The sequence below is a fragment of the Ovis canadensis genome, chromosome 1 (assembly GCF_042477335.2).
Source record: "Ovis canadensis isolate MfBH-ARS-UI-01 breed Bighorn chromosome 1, ARS-UI_OviCan_v2, whole genome shotgun sequence".
Classification (NCBI taxonomy): Eukaryota; Metazoa; Chordata; class Mammalia; order Artiodactyla; family Bovidae; genus Ovis; species Ovis canadensis.
The window spans coordinates 161,637,660-161,651,140 of record NC_091245.1 but is presented as its reverse complement, the minus strand read 5'-3'; the positions used below and the strand labels follow the sequence as shown (position 1 = coordinate 161,651,140).

The 13,481-nt window shown below is 36.9% G+C and overlaps 1 protein-coding gene across 1 annotated transcript in view; it reads right to left on the bottom strand.

The window, feature by feature from the left end:
* Nucleotides 1-13,481, bottom strand: part of NSUN3 (NOP2/Sun RNA methyltransferase 3) — a 61,042-nt gene that overhangs the window by 40,547 nt on the left and 7,014 nt on the right. Inside the window, exons 3-5 of the mRNA XM_069579001.1 lie at nucleotides 10,548-10,891; nucleotides 1,731-1,885; nucleotides 835-956 (exon numbers count right to left, since the gene is read on the bottom strand). Of these exons, the coding sequence (XP_069435102.1) occupies nucleotides 835-956; nucleotides 1,731-1,885; nucleotides 10,548-10,891 (621 nt within the window). The remainder of the gene's footprint in view (nucleotides 1-834; nucleotides 957-1,730; nucleotides 1,886-10,547; nucleotides 10,892-13,481) is intronic.

Here is a 13,481-nt window from a genome sequence, read left to right as displayed (position 1 = left end):
GAATGACCAGAATGAGCTGAGACATAATCCGGTACAAGAACAAGACTATTAGTATTGGCTGTAACACTTAGGAAATGGTGTATATTCATTGCTGTGAATCAACCAGAATTTGGAAGTAATGTATGTTGTCAGCAGGGCATATTAACTGTCACTCATTCTGCTTCAACATGTAAGAAGTGATGAGTGATGAAGCATCATTTAGGTATATTTAACATAGTCCAAGAATTTTGGTTCACCATTAAACACTAGGAATTGCTTAGGATTAGGGTATAAATATAAATCTCTTTTGAAACCAAAGCAAGATGTCCCCAAATGGCTCTGTTCTGAAGAACCCAAGTCTCTCTCAGTGGTCATGCCTTTCTGGAAAAGTCTTAGATGGGAGATAAGTGCTAACAACAAACTAAAACTTCTTACTCACCCAGAACAATGTGTCCTTACTGAAAAAAAGAAAAAAAGAAAAAAAAAGAAATCCTGGTCCAAAGCTACTCCTACAGAGTGGCTATTCACATCCTGGTAAAAGAATAGGGTGATGAACCCTATGCTTTGGATGGTCCTGATAACCGAACAACTTTAAATCACAATAAAATCATTTGTGTCCTTTAAAAGACAATGCATAGCAACACTGGATTTCATTGAGCGGGAGGGCAGAGGTGACATTACAACATGAGACTCAAAAGGAAGAGACAGAATCTTCTGGGTGCAGACGTCAGAGAATTAATTATTGACACCTACACGGGAAATTCTCCATTTGGGCACTGCCCTGTGTCATGTTTTGTCATGACTACTGAAATTATATTAGAAACCAAAATAAACTTTTGTATTAATAGCTCTCACCTTAAGAGTTCTATCTGTAGAAGAGGCAAATTTCTCCTTTGGCTTATCCTACAGGCAGCCTTCTGAGAATCAGAAGAGAACAACCAACTTCGATCATTTGAACATGGAGCATCAACTAACACCTATAGAAAAAGAGGACACATAAGGCATACATGCACTGAAAACATATCCTCAGACACAAAGTATACAGGGAAGCTACATAAATTGTGGCAAAAATTAGAAACTAAATAAGTAAATGTATTTTAAAACTAAAAATACACCTTGGTAAGTTGTTTACAACATTTCTTCACTAATACCTTACAAAAGAATTTCCTGTGACTTTCAGCATTTAAGTCTTTTTCAGTGGAAAAGGGGAATGAGAGGACTAAAAGTCTACTAATGTCTACCAACATTTCATATTCTTGTTGACTATAGCAAAAACTTTTATAAAAGTTACTCATTTCATTTTTTTAAGTTACTCATTTCAAACAGATGTTACTATATTCCTGAATTCTCAGCATTTATATTTAAGAACTAATAATTCAATTTCAGTTTACTGAAATGCTGTCTTTTTCTTCAACTGTCATACTCTGATACGAAATGTCACCGAATTAAAGCAATACAGTGCACAAGCTTGTGTACTGACTCAGATAATATCTGATCTCTTCCTGAGTATCTTTGAGGTACCTGGAAATAAAAAGCATTCGATAATCCCCAATCCCAATGTTACTGCTTCCTTTGAACATGCTGACCATCAAATAAAAACTGCTTCCATGTTCACTTTATCAGAATTTCCCAGGGTACTGAGAAATTGTATCCAGCTATGTCTGGAAGCAGATGGGAAATAACCACAACAAAGCAACATAACAGTAGTATCACTGGGAGTCTATCAGTCTGTCACAATGTAATAAAAGTACCTTGTCAAAGGTTTCAGGCTGGGCATCTCCCATTTCTCTGCCATCCAATTCAGACACTTTAATTACATTTACCAAAGGCTGTGGGATGAAAGATTCTAACGTCTGCCTCAGCCACCTTAATCTCAGACTATCGTATTCGTTACAATGAAGATAACCTAAATATAAAGGAGTAAAAAGTTTAAAAAAAAAGAAAAAGAACACAATAGAATTGTTAAATTTCCGCTTTTGATCAAATAAACTTCAGAAATACATTGGTTCATCATAGTTATACAGGAACAGGGCTGAGAGGTAAACATTATGATTGTCGTGTTTAAAGACTTAAGTACACTCACAAACACTACATAAAACATTTACCATAGTCATACCTACAGAGCCTCTCAGAAGCTCTCACCATTATTCATTCAAATTTAATTCTGAAGGTAAAAACCTTTAGAAAATTATAGATTCCTAAAGATATATTATACAACCAATACCTTAGACACAGTTCTCTCCTAACACTCTTAAGAGTAAATGATATATAAAGTTCCTTCCAGGTCAGAACACCTTGATTTTAAATAAAGGAAGGTATGTGGCATGTGGAAAAAAGCATGTAAAGTGTTAAGTGGCTTTATGATAAGAAAGGCATAGGCTCAAATTAAGAATGGTGAGACTCCGGAAACCTGACTCAGCTCTCCTACAGAGTCTCACTTTCCTTATCTGTAAAATGGGGACTATAATAGTGAAGGAGTTTAGAACACTCCACTCCAAAATATGCTGCTTTGGCATACTGATTATTTTGAGTAAAAAGCACTTGAATAACAGCAGATGTGGGAAGGGCATTGTGACCTATCTTTTTCTTCCTGAAAGCAAGAGATGAACTCCTATGTGAAAGACACCCTCCCTATACCAAGAGGAAAGAATATTCTTATCACCAGAGATAGAGAGTCAAGGCCAAGAGAAAAATGCATGTATGCTTTACTCCTGTCATCCCGTCTTAAGTCAGTCACTGCCAGAAGCCCTAATAGGATACAGGAGAAATTTTACTACCCCTGCCTTACAAAGTGGTTGTTAAGATGAAAGGCTACACCTTAAACTTATACAGTACTATATATATGTAGATTGTATCTCATAATGAAACTAGAAGGGAAAAAAAAAGATTAACTGTGATAGTTTAGTAACATATCTAGCATGTGTGATGTGCTTAGTCGCTCAGTCATGTCTGACTCTGAGACCCCATGGACTGTAGCCTGCCAGCCTCCTCTGTCCATTGAATTCTCCAGGCAAGAATACTGGAGTGGGTGGGTTGCCATTCCCTTTTCCAGGGCATCTTCCCAATCCAGGGACTGAACCCAGGCCTCCTGCATTGAAGGCAGATTCTTTACCATCTGAGCCATCAGGGAAGCCCAGTTCTTTTAGCACGAGTTCTTTTAGCATTGAACTGTAAAAGTAGTAACAAGAAATGTTCATAATGATTATTAACAACACATGTAGTAGTAGTGGCTGCCCTGGAGGCTCAGTTGGTAAAGTCTGCCTGTAATGTGTGAAACCTGGGTTTGATCCTTGGGTGGGGAAGAGCCCCTGGAGAAGGAAATGGCAACCCACTCCAGTAGTATTCTTGTCTGGAGAATTCCATGGACAGAGGAGCCTGGTGGGCTATAGCCATGGAGTCATAAAGAGTTGGACATGACTGAGTGACTAATTTTCACTTTCTTATAGTAGTAATTATTATCTTGAGTCCCTATTAAGGGCTAGGCACTGTTCTAAGACTTTACATGTAGTAACATATTTAATCCTCACAAACCTCGGGTAGATAATTTTATTATCATTTCTCTTTTACTGATAAGGAAACTGAGGCAAAGAGAGGTTAAGTAATTTGCTCAGGTTTACACAGTAGGAAACCAAGATACCTTGGTTGCAGAGCCTACCTACTTTTCAGCACCATGCTATGCTGCTTCTCAGAAATAGAAGGCATTTAGCAAATTGTTCTCTCCCTAATAAAAAATTGTTTTGTTTTTCCTATAGTTAAATATACATTTATAAATATTTGTATATATTTATTATAGTAACATAAATTTCATATAACATTAAAGACAAGCATATTTTCAAATGCACAAAAGTATAAAGAACACCAAAAATTACCTAAAACTCAGCCTTCAGATAAGCATCATTTAACATTTTCATTAAATAATCCTACCATATCTCTTTATGTCTACACCTACATATAAAACCAATATAAATGGAATTATATATTTTTGTAGTGTCTTTTTTCCATCTTACTCTTTATCTCCCCACTGTCAACTGCCCAACCACCCATCAAAAGGAACCTATATTATCAAACTGATATACATATGCTTATATAATTATCTGCATATACAGAATTTTATTTACACACTTTTCTGTCTCCTGACTCTCCACGTCAATACTTCAAAGGCAATACCACCAACTCAATCAGCAGAGATGCGAATCACTCTTAAAGGCTAATGAATAGTATACAGACAAAAACGTGTCCTCTTTTATTCAACCATTGCCAATTTCAGGGCATTCACACAATAGTCATTAATAATAATATGCTTTTGAACTGTGGTGTTGGAGAAGACTCTTGAGAGTCCCTTGGACTGCAAGGAGATCCAACCAGTCCATCCTAAAGGAAATCAGCCCTGAATAGTCATTGGAAGGACTGATGCTGAAGCTCAAACTCCAATACTTTGACCACCTGATGCGAAGAACTGAGTCATTTCATGGCTGCAGTCATTGTTCACGATGATTTTGGAGCCCAAAAAATAAAATCTGTCACTGCCCCCATTTTCCCCCTTCTATTTGCCATGAAGTGGTGGGATTGGATGCCATGATCTTAGTTTTCTGAATGCTGAGTTTCAAGCCAGCTTTTTCAGTCTCCTCTTTCACCTCCATCAAGAGGCTTTTTAGTTCATTTTCTGCGATTAGAGTCGTATCATTTGTATATCTAAGGTTGTTGATATTTCTCCCAGCAATCTTGATTCCAGCTTGCGATTTCTCCAGCCTGGCACTTTGTATCATGTATTCTGCGTATAAGTTAAATAAGAAGGGTGACCCTATACAGTGCTGACATACTCCTTTCCCAATTTTGAACCGTCCACTGTTCCATGTCCAGCTCTAACTGTTGTTTCTTGACTCGCATACAGGTTTCTCAGAAGACAGGTAATGTGGTCTGATACTCCTATCTCTTCAAGAATTTTCTACAGTTTGTTGTGATTCACACAGTCAAAGGCTTTGAAATAGTCAATGAAACAGATTTATTTCTGGAACTACTTTGCTTTCTCCATGATCCAACAATTTGATCTCTGATTTCTCTGCCTCTTCAAAACCCATCTTGTACATCTTTAGTTCTCTGTTCCCATAGTGCTGAAGCCTAGCTTGAAGGATTTTGAACTCAGAGGAGGGCATCAATTTAGGGAGCGGTTTCAGAAAGGAATAGAAAATCACCTTAAAGCTTCATTTGTACAGGTAGAACATTCTTTTTTATTCAGTCTACATTGTTTATTTTGAGTAGTTTTTGGAGGATTCACTAATGCAGCTTATGGATAGGTAGCTGAAAGCTTTTGTCTTAGCCTGAAATCACTAGAAAACAGCCTAAGACAAAAGTTTACATCACAGAATAGTACAATCCCAGGGAAGCAAGAGTGAGAAATAAAAAGAAGTAAATCATGCAAGGAGGGAGCACAAATGTAAGAGGGTTTATAATCAAGCTAGTTATGGCATTGTTCAGTTAAATTTCATTCCACTTTTCTTTTTTCTGGTTTAAATATCTTATATTCTATTTCTGTTCTTTTAGTGGTAACCCTAAAGCATTTAACATGCATATGTAAAAGAAAAACCTAAAATAAGTCAATCTACACCATTTTTCCTAAAAGATGCAAGAATCTCATAACATTTCCTCCTAAATAAGATGCTATTGCATTGTATATTGGGATTTATTTGCGCTTATATTTTTTAACTGTATAAAATGTTATTATCATTGTCTTCTATATCCAATGACTGTTAGATTTTCCCCATGTATTTCTCACTTTCTTCTTTCTTCAATTCTTTTTGTATCTTCCATTTTCCACCTAGGATGGCTTTCCCTTTTCCTTCAGAATTGCTGGTGACAAACTACACTCTTACTCTCTTTCTAAAAGAAAAGTCTAATTCACTTTTTTTCTTCAAGGATATTTTGATGTATGTATTTCTGGATTGACAGTCATCTTTTCTTAGCACATTGAAAACATCATTCCTCTGAATGCCAGCTTCCATTATTACACTAAGAGGTCATTCCTCAGTCCAACTGTTGTCCTTTGAAGGTAAACTGTCTTCTCTGACTGCTATTAAGATTTTTATTTTCATAATTCTGCAACTTCACTATAATGGTCTACACTGGCTTAACTCTGGTTACAAAGTTTCAGAGGGTATGTCCACTCCTCCCCTACCACTAAAACTGAAAACAATCTTCCTTTCAGTTCTTTGGAGAGGACAATTTCTTCCTAGTTTACCTTACTGGAGGGAAAAGTATTTTGGAGTCTCAGGTTTATACAAGTTAATTTCCTAATAGATGGTTTAATTGAGCAGGCTCTGGCTTCTTTTATCCACACATGTTCATGAAGCAGTAAGTTTTCCAGGTGAAGCAAAAAAAAAAAAAGAAAAAAAAGTGCTCTCAAGTGAAAACCCAGCTTCAATGCTCAATTTACCTCCCAGGTTCTCAAACTGTTAACTTTCGGCCACTGAGTATTTGGGGAACGTTGACAGACTTTAAAAAGATTTTGCTTTTCTTTAATATTATATCCCATACTTTTCAGTTATTTTCAACAGGAGACTTGGCTAAAACACACAGTTTGTCATATCACAGGAAACAGAAGTCTTAGTTACCTCTCTGTCCTTCAGAGCTCTACACCTACCATGCAATGCCTCACACATAGTATGTGCTCACCAAATGTGGCTCACTTGATATAAAATATGGCATTATAATAAAGATATTTAAATTGCTAAAACTGAAAATCAGGGCAGCTTTTCATTAAATTGTAGCTTAAGTCAAGATCCTCAATTCAGCATTTTAAAGTAACTCTCAGTTGAAATACAGCTTTATGCTATATTACAGTTTGGTCTAGACAGATTTTATTTGAAATAGAATTGGTGAAACTTTAAAAAAATATACAATATAAGGCATTACAATCCAAGTTGCATACACACACACACACACACACACACACACACACTCAGACTCACTACATTGAGAAAGAATTAATTTTCAAGCTTAAATTCCCAAAAATAAACCGAAATTTTTTTTTTCTCATCTAAGTAGAAAAGGGGATAAATTTAACAAATTCTTGAAAAAGTCATTGAGCTTTTTCGGGAATAGCATTTGGAATCTCAGCTTTACTTTTTCTTTTTTCTACTACATGCTCAAATTTATCACTGTTGTTATTATTTCCAAAAAGAAGATGCATCTAATGCAGGGAGTTCTTGGAAGGCTTTCCAGGAAAGCTGATTTCTGAGTGAAGACCTGAAGAATGGAAAAGAATTAGCAAAGAGGAAGAAGGGGAAAATGGTACCTGTAGGGTGTGCAAAAGGCTCAGAGGGAGAAGGGCAAAAGCAATTCAATAAAGAGTCTGATTAATGTTCTCTACCACCAAAAGCTAACTAGATATAAAAAGGGTATTATTGACAGCAAAGAGAATTTCATGTCAACCCTCAGCAAGAAAGCTGATCAAGCCACTCTATCAGGCTGGGTCATTCTTAACTTTTTAATGCTTTCCTATTTAGAATCAAAGGTGGTTGTTTTTTTTTTTTTTTCTTTTTCTGTGAACACCAGGACATTACAAAGCCTCCACTGACAAAAACAGAACAATAAAAAACACTGGACAGTCCCTCACCATGCTAACAGGTAGGAGCAGCTAGACCAAAAGAGTAGACTAATTTTTTTTAATCATCCTAAAATATGAGCTTTTTAATTATTCATAGCTGTGAGCCTCCTGACCCAGAATAAAGGCCAGTACTGATCTGAAGAAATTCAGAGGATAAATGCACATTTAGTGCAGCCATCATTTAAAGTTTTGCTTATAAAAGCTTTTTTTAGCATGGCATCTGCATTCCAGATTCAAGCACTGTAGCTAACCTAATTTGGGATTTGAGCATCAGCATGAAGACATCTGTACTTCTTAGTAAACCATTATCATTAGCCCTTCTTAGATGAAAAGCTACTTTACTTGGACTACTGCCTATAACTCATTGCCCTTGATGTAAGAAGAGGAAGATTCTTCTATACTTCAAACTCCTAGAATATATCCATTTGCCTTTGGATTCTTAATCTGAATTTCTTTACCATAAACATGTTAAATATTTATAGCCTACTAATGAGGATAATCTAGGATTAAAATGCCCTCTTTTCAAAATGGTACCCAAATTTGGCATTTCTCTTCCATTTTTCACAATACTAAAAATTCTATATTCAAGACTGATGTAAGAAACAAAATAAGCATGCTATCAAAGAATAGAGGGTAAAAGTAGTAACAAATACTCCTTATAACACGATTCCATAAAATTTCATTTTCAGCTCAAATCGTAAAAATAATAAAATAAACTTACAAAATAATCTTATGTTGTGATTTCTTACCAAAAAAAAAAAAAAATACAGCAAGTTTCAATAACAGTTATAACCACAATTTGAAAACACAGTATTTTTTCACCTAAAATATACATTTAACTAGTATACTTATACCAATGCCTAGTACAACTGGATTCAGAGTTCTCATAAAAATGTTTATAAACTATTTCAACAGGAATGCTCTTGAAGGAAGATAAATATTAGCAGTTCTCAAACTAGGATATGCATGCCCTGGGGATACATAACAACTTTTAAGGGATAAGCATTCTTAATAGCCTAACCTGAACCCCTGGCAACTGTCACCTAAATCACTGCAATTGGCTTCTTCTGACTGCCCTGCTCACCTCCAGGTATGACCTCTACTAACTTCACTCCCTACAGTAAAGCCACATCTGATGTGAAACGTAAATCATGTCATTCTCCTTTTTGAAGTCTGCAGTGGTTCCTCATTACTATTACGATTTCAAATTCCTTAGTATGACAATCTGGAGAAGGCAGTGGCAACCCACTCCAGTACTCTTGCCTGGAAAATCCCATGGACCGAGGAGCCTGGTAGGCTGCAGTCCATGGGGTCGTTAAGAATCAGACAAGACGGAGTGACTTCGCTTTCACTTTTCACTTTCATGCATTGGAGAAGGAAATGGCAACCCACACCAGTGTTCTTGCCTGGAAAATCCCAGGGACGGGGTGAGCCTGGTGGGCTGCCGTCTATGGGGTCGCACAGAGTCAGACATGACTGAAGCGACTTAGCAGCACCACCAGCAGCAGGCTTAGATAGTTTCAAAGGAATCAGTTTTCAGATCATCAGCTTCTTAAAAAAGAACACCTCTGGTCAAGGCTTCTCCTAGCTCTTCACCAACTTTATAAATAAGGAGCACACTTCCTACCCATCCAGAATCTTATTATAGCAATTTGTGCCAGGGCACAGAAACCCCCCAGAGCACTCCAAAGGCAGTTCAGCACACTAGTGCTTTGGCTGAGAAAGTGAATGAGTCTCCTAATTAGGCAACACAGTCTTAAAATTGGTTTCCAATCCTTTGCCTTCTTCAAAATCAAAAACAGACCTAGTGTTTACACAGGTTTACATAGTTCTTACATTGGTTTACATAGAGTATCTATATAGTAGATGATTAAAATAATGCTTAGTGAACGAGATCTATGTGATTAGGGTTATAATTCAGGAGTTTAAAGAATTAGTGAGATTACTATAACACAGTTCTCACCATTTCATCTTTTCATCTCTGTGAACAGCATTTGCACTTATGAAAACAAAACTATGAAACAAAAACCAGATAGAATTGAGGCTGAACCCTGTCTAATCTACCCATAAGTAATTTTCACCCAGGGAAATCTGAAGTAATAGTGTAAAAGTCGCACTGTCTCATTAAGAAAAGAATTCGCAATGAATGCATTACTTTTAACAAATATATAAATGTATATTACATATATTTCATCCTTTTTGTACTACTAATAATAGCAATGATAAGTCATTTCAAAAGAACTTTAAAAATCTTTAGAATTGCACCATCCAATACTATACCCACTTGCTACATGAGGCTGTGAGCACTTGAAATGTGACTAATCCAAATTAAAATGCACCCTATGTGTAAAATGCATACCAATTTCAAAGACTGTAAGAAAGAGAATGCAAATATCTCATTGATAACTTCTATTTTGATTACATGTTCAAATAATATTTTGAATGTGTTAGGTTATAATGTATTATTAAAATTAACTTTACTTGTTTCTTATATTAATGAGATTGCTCAGAAACATAAAATTATATATATACTTCATGTTATATTCCTATTGGACAGAACTCTCTTAGAACCTTATGGTCCAATAATACAAAAAATGAGTTTAAATGTGTATGTTTTTGTTGCATAAAAGTATGACCAGGACATCAATACAAGACTCTGAAGTGTAATAGTAACAATAAAACTTTAAAAATCTCATCAGGTTTCATATTATCTGATAGATCTGTGTTCACAAAATGTTGTAGTTTTGTTGTAGTTTCCCAATTACCTGTAAGGACTAAGTAGCCGGGGGGGAAAAGTTATTTACACTATTTCCTCAGTAAAACTTCCACTCTTCTCCACACTGTCTTGGTTTTTAGGCTTTCAAAGTCTGAAAATTCAATCTTACATTTCTCCCTGCATATTCTGAAAGTATTCTGCAACGTGGATATTTAAAAGCTGTCAGTTATGGAGAGAAAAGTACATTACCTGGATAAGCGCACTGCAGCAGAGCTAGAGATTTCCCTCCAGGGGCAGCACACAGATCCAGAACCTTCTCCCCATCCCTCAATTCCAGAGCCAGTACTGGGAGAAGGGAGGCAGCATTCAGGAGATAGTATTGTTTTAGGTTTCCAACTTGGTGTCTTTCTGAAGGCATTCTGTGAGGAGTTCTGCTAAGGTAACATTTCATTGATTGAGGATAGTAGGGTAAAGATCCTTGAAAGAGGGAGTGATAGCCCTTCAAATGTAAATTCTTTTCCAGTTCAAAAGGGTAATTGAATCTGTTAAGAAGAACAGCATATTGCCAACAAGATGGAGATGTTAGTATGTCCCTAGGGAGAAAAAGAAAAACAAAGGGGTATTAAGATAATACACGGTAATACAATTTTATACTAAGTCAGTGAACTAGGTCCTAGTCTTACGCTTTATTTACCTATGATTTCAGAACCAGGAGAATTACTTTTTCTTTTGCCTCAGGCTCCCAAATGACTCAACACAGCACTGTTTTGATCCTGTTTTTAAAACTTTGATATTTTGTTCATCGTGGGTTTTTCTCTTTGGTATCAGTTTTGGTCATTAAAACAGTATTTATCTTGGTTCCTAAGTTTTAGGGGCCCCTTAAAATCTGCACCAAAGAGGAATGCCTCACTTGCCTCTCAATCTTGTCCCTCCCTGCACATTATCTTGCAAAAAAAACATGACCTGTCTTTCAGTTCAGTTTAGTCACTCAGTCGTGTCTGACTCTTTGTGATCCCATGAATCGCAGCATGCCAGGCCTCCCAGTCCATCACCAACACGCAGAGTCTACTCAAACTCATGTCCATAGTCAGTGATGCCATCCAGCTATCTCATCCTCTGTAGTCCCCTTCTCCTCACGCCCCCAATCCCTCCCAGCATCAGAGTCTTTTCTAATGAGTCAACTCTTCACATCAGGTGGCCAAAGTACTGGAGCTTCAGCTTTAGCATCAGTCCTTCCAATGAACACCCAGGACTGATCTCCTTTAGAATGGACTGGTTGGATCTCCTTGCAGTCCAAGGGATCTCAAGAGTCTTCTCTAACACCACAGTTCAAAAGCATCAATTCTTTGGCACTCAGCTTTCTTCACAGTCCAACTCTCACATCCATACATGACCACTGGAAAAACCATAGCCTTGACTAGACGGACCTTTGTTGGCAAAGAAATGTCTCTGCTTTTGAATATGCTATCTAGGTTGATCATAACTTTTCTTCCAAGGAATAAGCGTCTTTTAATTTCATGGCTGCAATCACCATCTACAGTGATTTTGGAGCCCAAAAAAATAAAGTCTGACACTGTTTCCAGTTTCCTTATCTATTTCCCATGAAGTGATGGGACCAGATGCCATAATCTTCGCTTTCTGAATGTTGAGCTTTAAGCCAACTTTTTCACTCTCCTCTTTCACTTTTATCAAGAGGCTAGTTCCTCTTCACTTTCTGCCATAAGGGTGGTGTCATCTGCATACCTGTCTTTAGCATACTTCAAAATCCATCAAAATAAGATTTTAGTCTATCACTCTTTGCACAAGGAAGTGTTTAAGAAAAAATTTTAAACCTGAGTCTTAATTTTAAAGGGAAAAGTAGTACATTAAAGGCTGTTCGAAAGAGTCAAGTATTCAAGTTTTCCTCTGATGAAGATAAAAGTATGGAAAGCTAACTACAGTGAACACTACAGTAAAAGAGTTAATGAGGCAATCAGTGGCTCAGAGGATACAAAACCAAGGATGGTTTAAAAATCACTGATGGACTGATGGTGCAGGTTTTCCCTGCTCTCACCTCCCCAGCAGATGTACCATCCTAATTTTTTATTCGGTCCAACAGTTAGATCTCTTGACAATCACAAGCTCACATCAACTGACAAATGATACCGCAGGAAATATTTATTTACGAGCTGACCTTTCTAGCTGAGTTATTTAGGAGCCTCATTAACCATGGTCAATTAAATAAATTCCAGCTGCTACTCACCCTGGTGTTGCCTATGTGAGGAATGGCTGGATTGAAATGCAACACCTGCGACTCTTAGAGTGCCATGTGAATTTCAATTGAGGCTAACATGTGGAATTGCTTTATCTCATCACTTCCACTTACTATGACAGTGCATCACAGAAGCCCAGCATTTCAGCTCTACCGGAGGATGACAATCTCTTTCTTTAAAAACATGCTTCATAAACTTTGACGTGCATCAAGTGACTGTAAGAGATTGCTGGGCCCCATCTGGGGTTTTCTGTTGTAGGTCTAGTAAGTCTTCAGGTGATACTAATGATGCTGATCCGCAAACCATACTTTGGGAACCACTGAATTAAAATGGACCCTAAAAGGAAATCTATTGTTGCAACCTTATGTCAGTCCATCCTAATTATACTCTCCAAACTGGCTGAATATTGATCCAGAGTTTTGAGTCATGTAGTAACAGGGAAATAATGCTCAGAAGTACAATTTTACTAATACAGACTGGAGCAGCTTGGTTTACATCATGTGTCCATCCCTCAGCCAACAAATGGCTTTACACACTTCCAATTGGTTAACATCTGGCAGGGCACTTTTAATTGCCTTTATACACTTTCAACTGGCTTTAAACACTTCCAATTGGTTAACATCTGGAAGGGAAAAATCTAATTTTTTTTCTTCATAATTTCCAAAGCTCTTTTAGAAAGTTTATTATTTCAGGTGAACATGAAAAGCAGTTAGTTAAAAAAAAATCATAAAATATTTGTAAAGATATATTTAGCAGATTTCCTTTAGGATGGACTGGTTAGATCTCTGGCAGCAAGGAGATCAAACCAATCCATCCTAAAGGAAAGCAGTCCTGAATATTCAGTGGAAGGACTGATGCTGAAGCTAAAACTCCAATATTTCGGACACTTGAGGCAAAGAACTGACTCATTTGAAAAGACTGATGCTGGGAA